The following is a 20536-nucleotide window of genomic DNA, read 5'->3' as shown; positions in this document are numbered from 1 at the left end:
AACTGGCAGCTACAAGGACCCTAAAACTACCTTCACAGGAGACCCCTGGAAATTGGAGTACTTTCCTTGTCTAAAGGCAAGGCAAGGCAAGTTAGTAACTGTATCTGCACTTCACTGTTATAGAATTACCGCTCCTTTTTAAAAATGTTAGGTGTTGATGTTTTCAACACAAAGCCCAGTGACAGAAAGTATGTTAGGAGCAGCCTAGTGAAGATTATTATCAACTCACCTGTTTGCCAACTTCATGGCTTCTTGTGCCAGGATTAAAAATTGGTTTGACCCTCCAGGGAGGTCTAAAGATGGAATAATCTGCATGGGGGAGAGAGAAATATCAATGTGTGCTTCCAAGAAGCAGAGGATCCTATGCAGCTCAGCATAAGTACACTATAATTACACTATAGCCCATGGGTTCTTAGGCTTTCCACCCTCAGGGCCCACCAGAGAGCTAAAAGCCTCTCAGCTCCACCAGTCACAAAACAGTGCATCTCAAAGTGTTTTTACTCATTCTCTGTAATTTCTTCTCTCTGTCTCCAAACCCTTGGCATTGGGCAGGCCAGAGCAGCACTGGCAGGAATTCAAAAGGGGTATGCAGCGTGCCCCATAGACATATGATACATTGCACCACACACCCTTTGCTAGGCATTTCACTAGCAAATGAAGATAATGCACAAGGCCGTATTTCAGAACGCAGATACTTGCCATGCTTCCCATCTTTGCCTTGCTCTGCTCCAAATCCAAGCGAGCTCTTGCAACAAGCTTCCTGGCATTTTCTGCCTGGCTCTGGTACTGACCACCCAAAGACTGCAACCTGTTGGCAGTCTCCGTGATCTCCTCCAACCGGGTCCGGTAGGTGGACTCTTGAACTTTCATCTTGGACAGGCGGCTCCCCAAGGACCTGTCAGAAGCTTGGACATGAAGAAAGGATAACGTTTGACATTAGGCTGGAGAATGCAACATAAATGGGTGCATGGTTGGTGGTGGACAAACAGAGAAACAATTCATACAATCTGGGAGAGATCCCCACTGAGAAGAGGAGAGTTCCTCTGAATATTCTCAGTTCTGCCACACTAGGTAGTCAGAAGCAGGGGAGAGAATGGACACAGACATGGAAAACTGCTTAACGTTATGACATGAATCATGAATTGAGGGGAAAGACCAAGGCTGCGTACATATGGCTGGCTTAAGATGCAGCAAAGTAGCCTGCTCCCGGCTAGACTGCAACACACACGAGCCAGTCATTGTATGCATCAGTATGGCTGGATGTGTTTTCAAGCTGCTGTCTGCCTATACCACTGGGCAGAGAGGGGGCATATACGGTATGTCTTTACAAGGCTAACATTTTTAAATTGGATCAATGTTGGGGGTTTTGGGGGGGAGGGGATGTATCAAAATGCTGTATTTCTCAATAAACTACAGGCGGGTGTGGATTGTGACTAACATATGTACATGCCTTCACAAACAAGAAGAGGGAGTGCCCTGGTTGCAGAGTCCGTGGGGGGGGGGGGGACACAGCTCAGTGGCATCGCATGTGCTCTGAATGCAGGAGGTCTCTGGTTGAAAGCCTAGCACCACCAATTAAAAGGGCTGGGGAATACACACATTCACAAAATCATCACATTTTAGAACACTTTTATACCACTGGCAGTCCTCCTTTTTCTGCCTTCTAAAAGAATTAAGTCCCAGGAGATAGAAAAATAAGGCTTTCATATATTGTGTGTTCAAGAGGGTTGTGTGTTAACATTTTGCTTTTAAGAACTTTTTCTAGATACAGTGGTACCTCAGGCTACAAACACTTCGGATTACAGACTCTGCTAACCCAGAAGTAGTACCTCGGGTTAAGAACTTTGCCCCAGGATGAGAACAGAAATTGTGCGGTGGCGGCGCAGCAGCAGTGGGAGGCCCCATTAGTGGTACCTCAGGTTAAGAACGGTTTCAGGTTAAGAATGGACCTCCAGAACGAATTAAGTTCATAACTAGAGGTACCACTGTACAGATGTTTTTGTGTGTGGACATGATTGAACCAAAATTACGCATTGTCAAATCCCATTGATTCAAATGGGGGGAAATAAACATTTAAACCTCTGTGGCTGCACTCAGCCACTTTTCCCCCTGAGTTCTCTTATAATTGCATCAGATCCTCCAAGTGTCCCTATTTCCCAGGGACGTCCCTGATTTAGAGAAGCCATTCCAGTTTCCGATTTGATCCTGGAATGTCCCACTTTTCCTTAGGATGTTCCTATTTTCACTGGAGAAATGTTGGAGGGTATGGAGTTATCCCACGGCCGAGGCGACTGAAGGCAGCCCTGTATAGGGGAGTTTTTTAATGTTTAATGTTTTATTATATTTTTATATATGTTGGAAGCTGCCCAGACTGGGCAACCCAGTAAGATGTGTGGGGTATAAATAGTAAAATTCTCATTATGGAATGGGACGTTCCTATTTTCATCAGAGAAACGTTGGAGGGTATGTCACACTCCAAAGGGATCTCGAAAGACTTCAAGTTACCTTGTAAGCTCTGGGCCTCCCTCAGGACTTGCTGGAGCATCTCCTCTGCCTCTCTCATTTTCCTCTCCAGCTCTGCATTATCTCTTGACTCTCCACCAGTATGAACCTGAGAGACCAACACTTCAAGGCCCTGCAGTTGCTGGAGGTACTGGTCTACCTGGAAACAAGGTAGGAGAACTCTGTGAGCGAGGAACGGAAAGACATGAATACAAGGCATGCAAAGACTTGGCCAGCAGCTCCAGAGTCTTCAGAAATATGCAGTCTGGAAGATTCAAAACAGGTGCCTAAGAAGCTTCCAGTTCTAAATAATTAATATTTTAATGTTATCAGGTTATAATAATGATAATTTAAAAGAAGGTACTGCCTAGATGTTGTCTTAAATATTTTTTATTGCATTTGTGCTCTGCTGTTCCTCCAAAGGGTTGAAATAATTTACAATTTACAATTCCTAGGAGAATCCCATCCAAGACGTTTACTGGGACAGACCTGCTTGTTTGCTGGCTGGCTGATTTATATATTTATATTTATGTTTGACCAAACTGCAGGAGGCATTGGAAGACAGGAGTGCCTGGCATGCTCTGGTCCAGGGGGTCACAAAGAGTTGGACACGACTAAACAATAACAAATTTATATTTATTGATTAAATTAATTTATATACCACTCTATACCCAGAGGTCTCAGGGCGTTTAGCATTTGTGCTTTCAGACCATTCTCCAGGAAGAAAATAGAATGAGCTTTATTTATTTTTTTAACCTTTTTGAGATTCATTAGTTCCAGTAAAACATGTCACGATTCATTGCAGATGCCCTCAATTAATCAGGCAGCAGATTACACGGTTTGCAAGGCCCCCATTTTAAAAGTTATTTTCACTAATTATGCAGTTTTATGCACACTTCCCCATACGCATATTTTTGGTTGGAAAACTGCATTGAGAAATTCGGAGCAGTGTGAATTTCAAAGCATAGCTTTGTTTTGGTTTGCATATTGTTTTGGAATTAGATAGGCTTACATTAAAATGTGAACCAAACTAAATTTCTCCCCCATCTCCAGTGGGAGGTTTTGCATTAACAATCCTAGTTGTTCTGCACCCAAATAACAAAGCAGAGAGCAGGGTGCTGGGTAGGGACATTTCATACACAATTGATAGCTGTAGCCTTTGGTAACGAAAGTCCAAGAGGGAAAAGCCAACCTGAGTCTTCACTTGGTTGTAGCAGGCTGGACAACGGCTGTGTTCGCAGCTCCGCCCTTCGAACCCTGGCTTGCAAATGCAGCTCCCATCACTGTGGCACCGGGATGGCTCAGAACTCGCAGAATTGCAATTGCAAGCTGCGAGGGGAAGACAAAGCATAAGGTCAGGAGGGGATAAACATAATGCATCTCAAAATGCATATCATCTCTCATATTTTCAAACATTAATTTGAAAAGTGTGGGATCAAGTCAGAGGGTGGGATTTGCCTAACAAGGCCACATGCTACAACCTCCCAATAGAATTAGTAGTTTCTGTGTCTTGCCCTAACAGACAGAGTGTTTGACTGACTTGCCAACAGATGCAGAAACTTCAACCATCTAGAGCAGGAGTTGGAAACCTACAGATGTTGCTGTACTCCAGTTCCCATCAGGAGTCAGTCAAGGATCAGAAATGATGAGAGTTGGATTCTAACTGCATCTGAAAGATCACATTCTCCGCATCCCTGACCAGCACTGGATTTAGGGCAGTGCACATGGTTCCCATGCACAGGGTGCTGAGCTGAGGTGGCACAAAACTAAGAAGATTAATAATTGAGAGGATCCATTTTGGGGCGCCCAATTTTGACCTCACACAGGGCACCATATTAAGAGAGATTACAAAGTCTGTCCCTGCCCTGATCTAAAGGCAGCTCCGCAGGTCACAGCTTTGTTAGAGAGTTACATTACCCACCCAGGTAAGGCATTTGGATGTGACAGTAGGAGTGATTTGTGTGAGCCGTTTTATCCCTGGAAGGGAAAGGTTTGCAAGCAGCCCTTTGACTCCCCCGATTGTTCCAAACCCAGTTTGGTTCAAATTCTTATAAAATTATTTGGGTGTGCATTGCTGGTAACAATGATGCCCTTGAAGCCAGCACTGACTTGCATGAGATGATGGTGGCGGTGCATACCTCGGCATTTCTCTGCTGGGTTGATGGATAAAGGATTTCCAAAGAATCCGTCCTTGCACTTGCACTCTCCCGTCAAGTGGTTGCAAATCCCAGAGGCATTTGGGTCAACGCTGCTACACTGGCATGGTTGGCAGGGACGTGCCTGGCCGCTCTGACCCAAGGGGTCGCCAAAATAGCCATCGGTACAAAGCTCACAGTGAGAGCCTGAGAAGAAAGGGAAGAAGGAAGGACAAGCAAATGATGCCTCTGAACACGATGCTGGCAATCCTGAGCACAGGGTGCCTACAGTCCTGCTCCACCCCTAATTTCCACAATCCACTTATGAACTGTCCACAAAAATTGTTGCAAGTACCACAAATGGCACCGGGGGGCGGGGAGAGGTTTCTCCCGGTTTAGTTGTGCTATAATGCAAGAGTGGCCCTCCAGGCAGCTATGATGCAGTTACATTAAGCACCACATACCAACTTATAAAGTTGAATAATGTGCGGATGCTCCAGTACAAAGCTTCCTCGTGTGTACTTTTATTGCATCCATGTGATGCCACATTCAAAAATGCACCAGTCTGGAGGAGCCCTAACTCTCTGGGCCTGACTTCTGACTTTATCCCTTGACTACAGTACCCTGGTGCAAATCCTGGTTCATCTCCAGTCTAGCTGCCTAGAGCTCAGGCCCACTGACAATGACTAAATTTGATGAGAATCAGGAGGTAGGGAATGTGGATTTCATTATGGTCCTTCTCTTTCCCTGCCTGAGTCAAGGTCTGCCTGTGTTGGTGCACAGAGACTACAGATAGTGAGTTCACATGGCTAATGTGCCTACATGCAAAAGCATTCCTTCCACGCTGAAAAACAGATGTCAGGGCAAACGTTATAATCTAGTCTTCTCCCTTCAATGCTAGTTTTATATGTGAATGGATAGTATATGGGTGCATTCCACCCCCATTTTGGCAAAAACTCTTCCCTCTGTTCTCCATTATTTTTCTTTATTGCAGTGCATTTAATCACGATCCCCTACATCAGGCTTCCTCAACCTCGGCCCTCCAGATGTTTTGAGACTACAATTCCCAGCATCCCTGACCACTGGTCCTGCTAGCTAGGGATCATGGGAGGTGTAGGCCAAAAACATCTGGAGGGCCGAGGTTGAGGAAGTCTGCCCTACTTGTTCTCTGAAACGGTACAGCACAGGCATAGCGAGGACCTGGGCCCAGAAATCCAAGTCTCCACAGAATATTGAAAAAGTGGTGGTGGGAAGTACAATTTGAAGGAAAGAAGTGGTGGGTGGTGGGGTAAAGGAAGCTTAACGATTATCCCGCACATAGCTCTTCCCCTGCAATCTCAGCACCCAGCCGAACGCTTTTCTTCAAGCATGCAGCTGGGAATCCCGATGGGGAGGGGCTGGGTGGACAAGGGGAGTGCAGAAAAGAGTTAGATGCCCCTCTCCCACATCCCATCTTACCCCTGCATATTTTTGCACAAGTGGTGGAGATTCAGGTTCACAAATCTGTGTCTGTCACGAACGTCTAGCCCTGGGACACACAGTGCACACAACACAGCTTTTGCTGTGCTCCTGTCCTTCCTTAGGGAAAGAAAAGCTGGCCTCAGAAAGAAGAACATGCAGTCTGGTTAACCATCTGAATATGGGCATTACCTCCGGCTCCTGGAAGGCAATGACTGCAGATGACTTCCTGTGTCCCTGGCAGCACCGAACAGCCTTGGCCACCTTGGCACGGGCATGGCTGGCAGCTCTGTGGGCTCCAGGGGAAGCTGTAAAAACCCGTTGGGCAGGTGGCACTGCTTTCATCTCCAGAATAGCATTCTCCTGGATGGAGGCAGAAAGAGAAAAGAGCTGATTAGAGTGGAGCTTTACAATATATGCTTCACATTGCCTGAGGCTCTTTGCACACCTTGCCTTAGACCCCTGAGAGTCCTGGCTTTAAGGTTTGTTTCATTTGCATAGATAAATGTTTGAAAATATGACAGTAAAGTAAAGATTTTGTGCGGAAAAGGGGAACATTAAAGTAGAAGTTGGTGTGCAAGATCTGTCAATTTCAATTCCCCAAGTTCCTCATTCCTCCAACCTTAAATTCAGTTCTTTGCATTATGCCCTATAGACCTTACAGCAAGAGCAGGGAATATTTCTGTGAGAGAGAGAGCTCACCCCACAGCAGTTCAATAATGGATAAAGGCCCCCGGGGGGGGACACACACACAATTATGGGGGATGAGGGCTCATCATGAAATCATTGGACAATCGCCAATCATTGGACAGCCTTATGAGGAATGGTTGAAGGAGCTGGGTATGTTTAGCTTGGAAAAGAGGAGACTGGGAGGAGATATGAGAGCCATCTTCAGATATTTCAAGGGCTCTCACATGGAAGATGGAGCAGGCTTGTTTTCCCCTATTCTGGAGGGTAGGACTCGAGGCAATGGCTTCGAGTTACAAGAAAGGAGATTCTGACTAAACATCAGGAACTTTCTGGCGGTAAGAGCTGTTCAGCAGTGGAATGGTCTCCCTTGGAAGGTTGTGGACTCTCCTTCCTTGGAGGTGTCTAAGCAGAGGTTGGATGGCCATCTGTCAGGGATGCATTAGCCGAGTTTCCTACATTGCAGGGGTTGGACTAGGTGACCCCTGAGACCCCTCCCAACTGTACAATTCTATGATTTGTCAGTATGGGAGCTATTGAAATAAATGGCCTGCTGGTTTCAATGGGTCTAAGTGTGATTAACACTAAATATGACCCACTGCATTCAATCTGGGCCAGGCAGTGATAGAGAGGCAGAGAGCTGTATCTCTGTGGCCCTCCTCCTTGGCGGTGGGCCTTTAGACATTTCAGCAGCAGCACGGGATGTAACCCTGGGAAAGCATTTCCCATGCTGTGTTGCTCCAATGCCTGAAGGGTACCTCCATCCCAACAAATATCAACCCAAATCCCCTCCAGGACTATGTCTGCTGAGATTTTACCAGGAACTCTCAATGCAGAGTCAACTTCAAGACACGATGGACTGAATTTCCTTTCTGAAATCTTTAGAAGTCAACTGAGATTCTCAGGACTCAGAGGGTTTTCTCATACACCATCCTGGTGGGGATCCTACCCATGCAACACAATCCATCGCACACCTCCCCATGTGCACACGAGTTAGCGACAACATAGGCACCACGTACATCCTGAATGACTGCATGCATATCCACATGTGCCATCCCAGCAAAACATTACTTTGTACATGAAGTGGGAGCTTCTCATGCCCATTCTTCCATCACATGAACAAGATCCCTAGCTGGATCACCGTGCAAAATGGCCCTAAGTGAGCTACTTGGTTTTTATATTAGAGACCTGCTTATTGCCCAAACAAATAAATGAACACTCTGTCTGTCCACAATAATAGGCTCTGTGACTGTGGTTGATCCTACCAGTATCTGGGTCACAGATTCCTCCTCCCTGGCAGTTGCAGAGCACACAGTTGCTGAGAGCACCGAGTCTAGCAGGATCCTCTCTCTTGTACCCTGGGGCACATTTCTCACAGAACTGTCCCTGGTAGCCAACTGGACAGACACATTGCTCCACCCAGGATGCTGGAGTGCCAGAGGTTGGCTGTGCCGAATCCAAAAGGACATTACTGAGGTACCCTGTGCCTGAGCAAAAAGAAAAAAGGAAGAACATTATAGTGAATATCCCCAAGAACACAACATAATAAAATACCACATATCCCAGTATCTCAGCTGGATCATGTCTAAATCAGAACAGAGCTGACATTTGGGAGCGGATGTGGGGCACATCTACGCTACCATGGTGAGAGGCTCCAAGCGCAGGAGAAGCTTGCCCCCCCCCCCACGTGTGGATTGCCCCACCCCTGGCTGCAGGACAGCCCCCCACACCAGGCACCTTTGATCCTTCACAGAAATGCAATTTACCTGCAGAGAGGAAACAACTATAAAGTAGGGTTTATAAGAGAAGACAGAAACAGTAAAGTAATAAATAATCAGGAGAAATGTATATGACCCATTCTTTAGCCCAGATTTCACTATCCTACGCCCAACTCACTGTCTCCATAAGTGGCTCTGATCCGAAGAGCTGTCAGGTTCCCAATTAACTGGCGATACTCTTTGCCACTCAGCCTGGGGCTCCAGTTGCTGCTTGGGTGCTCATCCAACCTGAGTGTAGGAGGTGATGAAAGACACGAGAAGTTATGTGAGCAGTCTCTGCATCACCATACTTGGGTACAAAATGCAACTAGGAGTGAGTTTTAGACCCATGGAAGATTGCAGCACACGGCTGTTGAACTGCTGCTCAAAGGGAAAGGCCAGAACTGCAAATCAGATGGAAAAACAAGAACACTCTGTGACCAAGGAAACACAGAATGTGGAAAGGAGCATAAAATTCAGTTTACTCCAAGATTCAGTGAAATCAAAAACAAATACAAAATCCAGCATTTAGATCTTCACAAACAGTGCTTTCTTCAGTAATCCTAGGGTGCAACTTGCGTTTCCTTAATGATATTTTTTACCATCAGAACATGTTGCAACGTGAGCAACAATGGCTGGAATTCAACATCACACTCTTCCAATCCTGTCTGCGCAAGTATTCCAGTTTGCCAGACAGAAGAATGTTGTTCTGGGGGTTCTCCTGACCACCCCTTGAGCTAATTTCAGGGGGTGCAGGGGGCACAAGGGGGAGAAGCACTGTTGTGCAAGCAAGAGTCCTTGTGCAAGGCTTCCACTGAGAGGGCTCATTAGGTGAATCCATCGCAATAAAAGTGATTAAAGACAACTTAAGTTAAAAAGAAATAAAGTGGCCTTATGGACCAGGAATTGATGTAGGCAACTTCTCTGATTCAGGTAGCTTAAATGAGAACTGGGCAAAAACAAACAAGATGAATTTTAACAGGGAGAAATGTAAAGTATTGCACTTGGGCAAAAAAAATGGGAGGCACAAATACAAGATGGGTGACACCTGGCTTGAGAGCAGTACATGTGAAAAGGATCTAGGAGTCTTGGTTGACCACAAACTTGACATGAGCCAACAGTGTGACGCGGCAGCTAAAAAAGCCAATGCAATTCTGGGCTGCATCATAGGAGTATAGCATCTAGATCAAGGGAAGTAATAGTGCCACTGTATTCTGCTCTGGTCAGACCTCACCTGGAGTACTGTGTCCAGTTCTGGGCACCACAGTTCAAGAAGGACACTGACAAACTGGAACGTGTCCAGAGGAGGGCAACCAAAATGGTCAAAGGCCTGGAAACGATGCCTTATGAGGAACGGCTAAGGGAGCTGGGCATGTTTAGCCTGGAGAAGAGGAGGTTAAGGGGGGATATGATAGCCATGTTCAAATATATAAAAGGATGTCACATAGAGGAGGGAGAAAGGTTGTTTTCTGCTGCTCCAGAGAAGCGGACACGGAGCAATGGATCCAAACTACAAGAAAGAAGATTCCACCTAAACATTAGGAAGAACTTCCTGACAGTAAGAGCTGTTCAACAGTGGAATTTGCTGCCAAGGAGTGTGGTGGAGTCTCCTTCTTTGGAGGTCTTTAAGCAGAGGCTTGACAACCATATGTCAGGAGTGCTCTGATGGTGTTTCCTGCTTGGCAGGGGGTTGGACTCGATGGCCCTTGTGGTCTCTTCCAACTCTATGATTCTATGATTCTAAATAGGCTTTGCTAATGTTATTTTCATGACTTGAAGGACAGCAACTAGATCCTCCTGGGTAAGCAATAGCCAAAGCCAGCAGTTTTCAAACTTTCCATCTTCTTGGAACACTTTCTGTGCTGACAACTTGCTGCCCATCGAAGAGGATTCTGGGACGTGTACAAGGCACACTTTCAGTTCATGTCAGACAGTGGTTAGGAATTGAGGGCCTCAACTCTACTTTGTGTGAACTGAGAGCATGATCTAAGGATGCATGTGCAAATCTCCAGAAGTTGCACGTTGCAGATTGGTAGCAGAGGGCAAGCTACTTTTGAGGGAAACTTGTCTATCATTGCTTTGAGTGGCACTGGAGTGTTTGACATATGAGTGTTCTCTTAAGTCCTAAGCATTTTACCTGAATGTATAGGTCCTGCTGGCTTTACAAGGCAACATCCTTCCATTAGGCATGAGTGGGGCAGTGATTCTTAAACCAGCTCCTTCCAGTATTACATCATGCTGTGAAGGGTGACGTCCAGGTCGGTTCACACGATAATCAAAAGACAGCTTCTGACCGTAACTCAGTTGATGGTTCCCAAGGAACCTGGCTACAAAATACACACAAAAGAAACACAAGGTCAAAATGTGGCATTTGCAAGTAAAATGCAAATGTGACCTGTACCACTGTAGACCTTGATTTGACAGGACTAGCCTTCGGTATAACAGGAAGGAGAATTTCAAAGGACCCCATCAATACCTATGACCTAAATCCCATTGATATCAGCCTGCTTGAACATGAAGACTAACAATGGAATGCTTCAAAATTTGCTCTCAACTAAGGTCATTGTGGATGACATAAGTGGAAGGGCCTTTTCTATGGTGGCCCCACAGCTCTGGAACTCATTCTCATCTGACTACCAGAAGGCTAACACACTCCAATTCTTTCCAAAAGCTTTGAAGACTATATTTTTTTTGGGGGGGGGGGATGAACAAATTCCTATGTCCCACAAATAACACAGAGATGCATTTTAAATAAAAGGACACGTTCTACTCATGCAAAAACATGCTGATTCCTGGACCGTCTGCAGGCCAGATTAAGAAGGCGATTGGGCCACATCTGGCCCACAGGCCTTAGGTTGCCTACCTCTGATCTGTTGTCATAAAACCATGCCATGTTTTCTGGAAATTCAACCTAGTCTTGTAAGCACACTTTCAACACACATTTAAAATGGGGCAGAAGGAAATTATCCAGAATTAAGAGCAATTCCTGTTCTGACTTGAGTGTTAGAATTGTCTGCAAGCCAGCAAGAATCTGTACTAGGATTTCTGCATGCAAGTGGACCAACAGGCGTCAATATGTGAGACATATGTGAGCTAAGATGGCGGCGCGTGTAGATGCTGCGGCTGGTTGCTCCTCAGCTCAGAATTTGGCTTTTTTGTCTTGCCAAAATAGACTTGTTTATAGTCGGCAGGACATGTTATCTATTCGACTACGGAGTGAGTGCTGCACAAATTGTGAGTGTCTCCGCGTCTGCAAGGGAGATTTTTTGACTTCAAAGACCTGGGGATCAAAGAGACACAGGAGAGACCGTAAACAGAAGAGAGGCTGTAGAGGAGGAAGGCGATTAAGGCAATTAAAGCTGAAGACACCGCTTCCCAGCATTTTCTATGCGAATGTGAGATCTTTGGTGAATAAGCTGGAGGAGTGGAAATTGTGGATAGCAACGGAGAAAACTGTGAGTGAATGCTGTCTTCTGCTGCTTACAGAAACTTGGCTGACACCAATTATTCCTGACTCAGCCATAGAACTAACAGGCTATACAGTGTTCCGCCATGATAGAACAGAGGACTCTGGTAAAAGAAGGGGGGGAGGTTTGTGTGCATACGTGAATAACAGCTGGTGCATAAACCACGCCGTGATAGCTAGCTATTGCTCTCCAACTGTGGAATTTATGACGCTTAAATGCAGACCTATATATATCCCCCGAGAATTTACAGCAGTACTGATAACTATAGTATACATTGCACCTGATGCGAACATCAATGAGGCAATGGGTCTTCTGCATGATGCCATTAGCAGGCAACAAGGCAAGTACCCCGAGGCTGCATTTCTTGTATGCGGAGATTTCAACCAGGCAGATTTGAAAGTGGTTCTACCTAAATTCTATCAACACATAAAGTGTGCAACCAGGGGAGAAAAGACTCTGGACAGGCTGTATACAAATGTCAAACAGGCCTATAAGGCCGAACCATTGGCACATTTAGGCCAATCTGATCATGTGTCCCTGCTCCTGACTCCTGAATATATCCCATTGAGAAAACGGACTCCAGCTATAAAGAGGGACATTACAATATGGCCAGCTGAAGCATCCCAACAACTACAAGACTGTTTTCATGACACCGATTGGGAGGTATTCGCCCAACAGGATGTAGAGACTCACATTGAGCAAGTGTTGGACTATATTAGGTTCTGCACTGACAATGTAACACGAAGGCGCCGGATAAAGATCTACCCAAACAGGAAGCCCTGGATGACAAGGGAGGTCCAGGGGTTGCTAAAGGCAAGAAATACTGCCTTCAGAAGTGGAAATAAGCCGCTGTACAGCTCAGCTAGAGCCGATCTAAAGAGAGGTATCCGTGTAGCAAAGGAGGCGTATAGACAGCGGCTGGAGAATCATCTACAAAGTAACAACACCAGGCAGGTGTGGCAAGGTGTACAAGAATTAACAGGGTATAAATCCAAGGACTCCCTGGCAGACGAGGGAGGGGCATCCCTCGCTGAGGATTTGAATGCCTTTTTTGCCCGTTTTGAAGTAACATCTGCAGCAACACCTGCTGAGGCTTTACCAACACCACCACCACTCCCTGTGAAGGCTTTGCCATCATCACCACCATTACCATCATCAGTACAAAGGAATGTAGTAGTCTCTGTGGAAAAAGAAGAGATGAGGAAGGTGTTGAAGGGAATCAACCCAAGGAAGGCCACAGGGCCAGATGGGGTAGCTGGAAGGGTATTGAGAGACTGTGCAGATCAACTAGCAGGAGTTTTCACTGGGATTTTAAATCAATCCCTAGCCCAGGCTATTGTTCCATCCTGCCTAAAGTCCTCTATTATCGTTCCAATAGCAAAAAAACCTAACCCGGAAGATCTGAACGATTTTCGTCCAGTAGCACTCACACCTATAATCATGAAGTGCTTTGAAAAGCTGGTACGAAATTATGTCATCGCCTGCCTACCAGAGGGACTGGACACATTCCAATTTGCTTATAAAACGAAAAGATCGACAGAGGACGCTGTGGCGATTGCCCTCCATGCCGTCCTTGCACATTTGGAGCAGCGGGGGGGTTATGCCAGACTGCTTTTTTTAGATTTTAGCTCGGCATTTAATACCATTCTACCACAACGTCTGATGTCTAAACTGGAAGATCTGGGGCTTCCGTTATCACTTTGTGGGTGGATATTGGACTTTTTGTCAGACCGCCCCCAGAGGGTTCGGTTGGGCCCTTATACCTCTAATATGCTTAAGACTAACATAGGAACACCACAGGGATGCGTACTCAGTCCGCTCCTTTATATTCTTTACACGTACGATTGTGTCGCTACTCACCCTAGTAATAGGGTTGTCAAATTTGCAGATGACACAACCGTGATTGGGCTCATCTCTGAAAGGGAGGGTGAAATGGATTATAGAGATGAGGTGGAGCGGCTGACAGAGTGGTGCAGAGCTAACAACTTGCTCATAAATACAAGGAAGACGAAGGAACTTGTGGTGGACTTCAGGAGACAGAAGAGCAATGTCCAGCCACTTTTGATTGATGGGGTCTGTGTGGAGAGGGTAACAACGTTCAGATTTTTGGGCATTGAATTACAAGAGGATCTGTCCTGGAGTGTCAACACAAGGGGGCTTGTGAAGAAGGCGCAGCAGAGACTGTATTTTTTGAGAATACTAAGGAAAAACCATCTTCCGCAGAAACTGCTGCTTGCCTTCTATCACTGTGCCATTGAGAGCGTGCTTACTTATGGCCTATGTGTGTGGTACGGAAGCTGTACTACCCAGGACAGGATGGGGTTGCGCAGGGTTGTGAAGGCAGCAGAGAGCATTGTTGGCTGCCCACTTTCCACCTTAGAGCAGATTTATGCCACAAGGTGCCATAGGAAGGCACTGGACATAGTAAAAGATCCATCGCATCCTGGTCACTGTCTCTTCGAGCTCTTGCCGTCGGGACGGAGATACAGGACGATGAAGACTAGAACGAGCCGTCTTAAGAACAGCTTCTTCCCCAGAGCAATCTCGGCCCTGAATGGGAAGACCGGACTTTGAAAGTCATCAAATCTCCTTTGCCGTATTTTATTATATTTTTTAATTAGTGTTTTTATGGAGTAACCAAGTAATTTCGTTGTCCCCGAAGGGGGCAATGACAATAAAGATATTATTATTATTATTATTATTATCATTTGATAATAGTGGCAAATGAATAGTGAAGTTCAATAGTCCTTGTGGCTGCTCCTGTTCAGCATGGGATATGGAAACACACACCTGGAGCCATGAAATAGACAGGATCTGGCCTTCTTGCTGCCACATAAACTTCTTTATAATGTGAAGACCACTGGAGCTGCAAAGGAGACCCATTTCCTTGAGCTTGCCATCCGTCATCACCTGGAATACAAGGAGACCAGCAGCTAATTAAAATGAGCTGGAAATCCAACCATACCCAACGATTCAGGAAATATGACTGGAGGAAAGAAGCAACAAACAGCTCTTTTCATATTACACAGTCCAAAGGAAAGATATGCCATGTCTCCAAGCTCATGGCATACTAGTGATGCCATATGCTTAGGAAAGCACTGTATCACAAGAGGTCACAGGACCCATTTTTACAGTAAGTAGAATCAGGCAGTAAAGCTTTCTGGACTGTAGCAAGTACTTCAAGTTGCTGGTGAGAGTGCTGAGCACTTGAATATTGACCCATGAAAAGAAACCTTCCCCACACCTAGAAAACTAGCAACTAGGGGGTGGGGGTGGAGAATCAACCTAGTCTTCTCCCCAATATGCTCCTTTTCTATCTGCAATACTTTGGGGGTGGGGCATTTCTGACATGCACTCTACAGCTGCAATGTGCATTCCAGAGCTGGAGAAACACAACAGTTTTCTAGAGAGATGAAGGTAGTGTGCCAGAGCCAGCATTGTCCATTATGTGCAAACACTGATTATCATCTGTGCCAACATGTTTCTATACTGCATCAGAAACCTCCACAACCTGTTTGACCAAAGATGGCCATGGGAGGACAAGAGAAAGCTGTGCAGCCACCAGGCTAAATAATGTTTCTGTCATTCCAGCTGCATCTCCTTAAAACTCTTCCGATCCTAGAAAAGCTATTCTAAACTTTCTGATTGTATAAACTGGAACAAAGTTAGCAATTTTGACCCAAGGCCAGTGCTAAGTATTTTTGCATTCCACACAAAGACTCAGATCCATTTGTCTTCTTCCTTTACATTATGACTTCATCACTGATTCAGCTCCTTTGCCATTTCCCAGCTGCTTTGCTGGTTCAGAAAGAATATAAGTGGAACCACTTTCTTAGGCATTTTGCATAAAGATCACCCAAGTCTTCCCAGATCATGTTACTGACATAATATTATGCTGCTGATTTTAAGAAATAAAGCGATTGTTTAGTCCTATCACTCTGCTTTTCCGTTTGGCAAACCTCACCACCAGCAAACAAACTTCAGCTAATGTTTCCCTGCATCAATAGAAAATGTAAAATTGAAAGTTCAGTGTAACACCAAGTGTATTGATCATGAAAAAGAGAAAAGGCAAACCCCAGCGAAGTTTTTTACCTTGCTCGAAGTTGGAGAGGATTTTATGGATGCTATAATTTTCTGCGCTGGAACATGTTGTTGAGTGCCCATGACAGAAGCATCGCGAACAGCCCTCTGGGTTTCCTGCATCTAGGTTGTAATAGCCCTGCTTGCAACTGGGCAAGAGATAAATTAACACACCACACAATTATTCTCTTGTGCATTCATATTCACACACAGAAAGCTGACATACTGAATTTCCAACCCGGAAATGCTTTATCTGCTGTGACAGGATAGCTGCATCCTCCAGCCAATAAAAACTTGATGGCTCTGATGTCAGCCATTACTACAAATCCTGTGCTACCATTCTTGTTCAAGTGATGACCTCATGACAGAATGACTGGCACTCACCACACACACAAAGGCACCGAGGTAACTGCTCCAGAAGGTACAGAAACAGGATTCTAGCCTGTGCTATAATCTGGTGAAAATGTGGATTTGAGAGTAGATACACACTATTCATTTAAAGCACATCAAACACACAGTTAAAGTAAAAAAGGTTAAGGTCCCCTGGTTGGTTAAATCCAGTCAAAGGCGACTATGGGGTTGTAGCGCTCATCTTGCTTTCAGGCTGAGAGAGCCAATGTTTATCCACAGACAGTTTTCTGGGTCATGACTTAAACCACTTCTGGTGCAACAGAACATCATGACAGAAATAAGAGCACACGGAAACGCCTTTACCTTCCCATCGCAGCGGTACCTATTTATCTACTTGCACTTTGACGTGCTTTCGAACTGCTAGGTTGACAGGAGCAGGGACTGAGCAACGGGAGCTCACCCCGTCGCAGGGATTTGAACCGCCGACCTTCTGATCAGCAAGCCCAAGAGGCTCAGTGGTTTAGACCACAGCGCCACCCACACTGCTACATTACTTCCCCAAACGCACCCGAGGAACTGTAGTTTCCCACACAGAGCTATAATTCTCAGCAACAAACTGCAGTTCACAGAATTCTTTGTGGGGTGTCATGAGATTTAAATGTGTGCTGGATGTGCTTTTTAATGTAAGGTGTGGATCTGTGATGTGCTGAGCTCAGTGCAACTTGTGCACATGCCATTTTGGCCTCAGCATGGACTCAAACAGTGACGTGAGTCAGGGCTGCCATTAAATCAGAAATAAAAGTGTTACGCTTTTTTACTTTCCATTAATTATTTGTCAGTGGCCCATTGTGGGGTACCACTACGACAGACCCTTCAAGTGTCCCAATGTTCCAGGGATGTCCCTGATTTAGAGAAGCTGTCTTAGTTTCTGATTTGATCCTGGAATGTCCCTATTTTCATTGGGGAAATGTTGGAGGGTATGGAATTATCCGACCCCTGAGCTTCATAAAGGCAATCCTGTATAGGGAAGTTTTTTTAACATTTAATGTTTTTTATATATTGAAAGCTGCCCAGAATGTCTGGGGCAACCCCGTAAGATGTGTGGGGTATAAATATTAAAATGATCATTATGGAATGGAACGTCCCTATTTTCATCAAAGAAATGTTGGAGGGTATGCTATGCTGCTATCCAGATTAGCACAGAAAAATCCAGTCATCATCAGTACCACAACTAATGACATAGCAGTGCCCACATTGCAAAGTCAGTCTGTTTTACTAGCCCATCATGCACTGAACTGGCTATGTAATAGGCTTAGATTGGGTTTGCTGTCAACTAGCTTTTCCCTCTGGTCAGCATGTCTAGTGCCTGTGGTTTTGGTATGAGCAGGACCAAACCTACCCTCACCTGGTTTAGCTGGTCAGTCAAAGTTGTTCCTGACACATGCTGATAGCTTCTAGAAGCCACAGGTGAGAGGTGAGTGCAGGCTGGGAATCACAGGGGGACCAAGTATCCCAGAAGGAGTGTGACGTATCCTCCACCAGAGGTACTACCCCTCCCTTAACACCCCATACACGCCAAAGCAACTAATACAAATGCAAAAAATATATAAAAAAGGATGTTTGAACCAGCACACAGCAAAAGGCGAGAATGAAATGGAAGGAATAATACGAATGGAATGGAGATTGGGGTTAAGTGGGCAGAAGAGGAAGTGCAAGGATGAAGGCTGAAAGTTGTATAGCTGTGCATTGACTGAAAGCCCCCTTCCTGGCTTCTGAAGCTCTGTTCTGGCCAACCGGACACCACAGACCTACATTTCCAAATATTACAGAAGACACATTGCTTTCTCAGCGGAAACTAAAGTTCTCAGTATCCAAAACACTGGCACTAGATTCCACATTCCATGCTTGCACGCTGAACTCAATCCACATAGCCTCCATTCAGAGAGAAAGCTACATTTCTGTTGGGTTTGTATGCTAAGTGAAAGAGCAACTTGAGCTACCAAGTGGATTCCTTGATCATGACAACTCTGAGCACCATGAAAACATTTAGCCACGCAATCTTTGTGCACGCACCTGCTACATCGCTCTCCTTCAACAGCTGCCTTGCAGATGCAACGTCCTGAAACACACTGGCCCGTGCTGCCAGCTGGATCACAATCACAATTCCTGAGAAAATCAAAGGACCATTTTCAAATGAAGCTCCACCACATTCCTCATTGGAGCACATTAGCCAGCAACAAACAGCTCCACCGCCCCGACAGCACTTACTGTATTTGCCCAGCAGCTCTGCAGCCAGATTCTGAGAAGGAATGGAAATTGTGCTGGCATCGGTCACATTTATCACCTGTCACACCAGGTTTGCAGTGGCACCGTCCCTGGTTATCACACTGTACACTGAAAGAACCTGTGAAGAAGGAGTAGCAGAGACAGCAATCGGGTCAATATTTATGATTCTCATCAGGTTTATAGCAATTCCAAGGAAACTCAAGGAGAGTTGCTGCAGTAGTCATTCAGTTCCATTGTGCAAAGTTCCTCTCCTGCTTGGTTTGTCACGACTGGCACATTGCTGAACTACTCAGGCACACTTCGTCTAAAAAGTTGCTTTGGCATGTACAAATATGATGCTCTTCTGCAGTATGAGATAGGCTGAAACCTGGTTTTGTGGAATATTGCCAGAAAAGTGGCAATGGTTCAGGTTTGAATTGGTAGACTCTATTGCTTGGAGGTTCTTCAAGAGAAGCAGTTTGTTCCTCTGCCCCCAAAATATCTACCCAATCTATAAATTTGTAAATAAACTGATTATTACAAAGGCAAAGCAAGGGCCAAACTAGAAATGATGCTAAACTTGTAATCAAATCAGTTTTTAGAACAAAATTAATAATTTTTTGTTGGGGATTTTTGTTGGGACTGGTATGTGGGGAGGAGATGGGTAACACTTTCCTCCTTTGCTTCAGGTCTGATGAAAATCACTCCCCACAACTCACTCTCTCTCTTTCTGTCACGCACGCACGAGCACACACACACACACACACACACACACACACAGAGACACACCATGAGCCCCTGGGGGGAAGTATCCACTGGTGCCAATGAAGGCTTCTTTCCCAGAGGTAATAGCAGGACCAGACTACTTTTGTCAGGACCACAGGAGGAGAGGAAAGGACTAAATGTCCCTGCATGCTGTGGTCTTGAGAAAAATCAACTGACATGCCTGCAAGTGGCATGATCAGCATCACAATTACTTTGGCCCTAAATCTCCATTGCTTTCTTCCAGAAGGGAAAAGGACCTAGAAAGGCTGTCCTAAAGTTCATACAGCTCAAATAAGGGGAAGCACAAAGCAGCAATCTTCTATTTGCACAGACAAAACCTGTTAAGTATAATTATTTAATTGTACGTTGAACTATCAAGTAACTCTGTATATGTCTGGATGTGTACTGCTAAAAGCTCAATTCCTCTGAAGCTAAACATTGGAGCTGCAGAGAGCCTAATAGCCAAGGGTTTAAGTAGGGCTGTATCTCCGCTGGATCTGTCACGAGGTATTTAACTTAGATCACATGAGAAATAATTGTATTACAGGCCTCCATTTTGGGTGTATTACTAGCTCTTTGCTCTAAAGCAGCTGAGGAGAAAAGAGGTGCTAATGATTCCCTCTAGGAAAACAGCTAGGCTGGAATGGAGGAGAGGCAGAGCTTTGTTCTTTAGATAGAAGAAATTCATATTTCTAAGATATGCTAAACCTGTGCTGGGATCAGCACATTATATTATGCAAACCTCTAGATGTAACACTTTAGCAGATGTACATCACTGGCGCCATTTTTGCCTCACAGCTGACCAAAGATATCCAGTGCTATTTCTGCTCCACATGAACAATCAATGCACAAAGTGACTACATAGTAAACTTCGCCAAAAGGGAGACTGATGTTGCCTATTTTTCCTTCTGGCCCAAATAACCAAGAAAATTCAAGCTACGTAGGCTCTGTACGCATTACCAGCTTAGAACACAGCTAGGTTGTTTTGTTTTGCTTCACATTCAGATTGAAGCTGGTTTTGGGAAAAACACATCAGAATGTGGTATCTAATTAAAAACAACAATAGGAT

The 20536-nt window shown here is 45.2% G+C and overlaps 1 protein-coding gene across 1 annotated transcript in view; it reads right to left on the bottom strand.

The window, feature by feature from the left end:
* The window catches only part of LAMC2 (laminin subunit gamma 2), a 45766-nt gene that overhangs the window by 14608 nt on the left and 10622 nt on the right, over nucleotides 1–20536 (bottom strand). Inside the window, exons 3-15 of the mRNA XM_083446480.1 lie at nucleotides 18706–18841; nucleotides 18511–18603; nucleotides 16099–16235; nucleotides 14797–14916; nucleotides 10677–10866; nucleotides 8679–8788; nucleotides 8048–8269; nucleotides 6288–6458; nucleotides 4641–4844; nucleotides 3695–3831; nucleotides 2506–2662; nucleotides 700–905; nucleotides 230–309 (exon numbers count right to left, since the gene is read on the bottom strand). Coding sequence (XP_083302606.1) covers nucleotides 230–309; nucleotides 700–905; nucleotides 2506–2662; nucleotides 3695–3831; nucleotides 4641–4844; nucleotides 6288–6458; nucleotides 8048–8269; nucleotides 8679–8788; nucleotides 10677–10866; nucleotides 14797–14916; nucleotides 16099–16235; nucleotides 18511–18603; nucleotides 18706–18841 — 1963 coding nt within the window. The remainder of the gene's footprint in view (nucleotides 1–229; nucleotides 310–699; nucleotides 906–2505; nucleotides 2663–3694; nucleotides 3832–4640; nucleotides 4845–6287; nucleotides 6459–8047; nucleotides 8270–8678; nucleotides 8789–10676; nucleotides 10867–14796; nucleotides 14917–16098; nucleotides 16236–18510; nucleotides 18604–18705; nucleotides 18842–20536) is intronic.

The sequence above is a fragment of the Podarcis tiliguerta genome (assembly GCF_965153285.1).
Source record: "Podarcis tiliguerta genome assembly, chromosome: 6".
NCBI lineage: Eukaryota > Metazoa > Chordata > Lepidosauria > Squamata > Lacertidae > Podarcis > Podarcis tiliguerta.
This window is presented reverse-complemented; position numbering and strand designations above follow the sequence as displayed.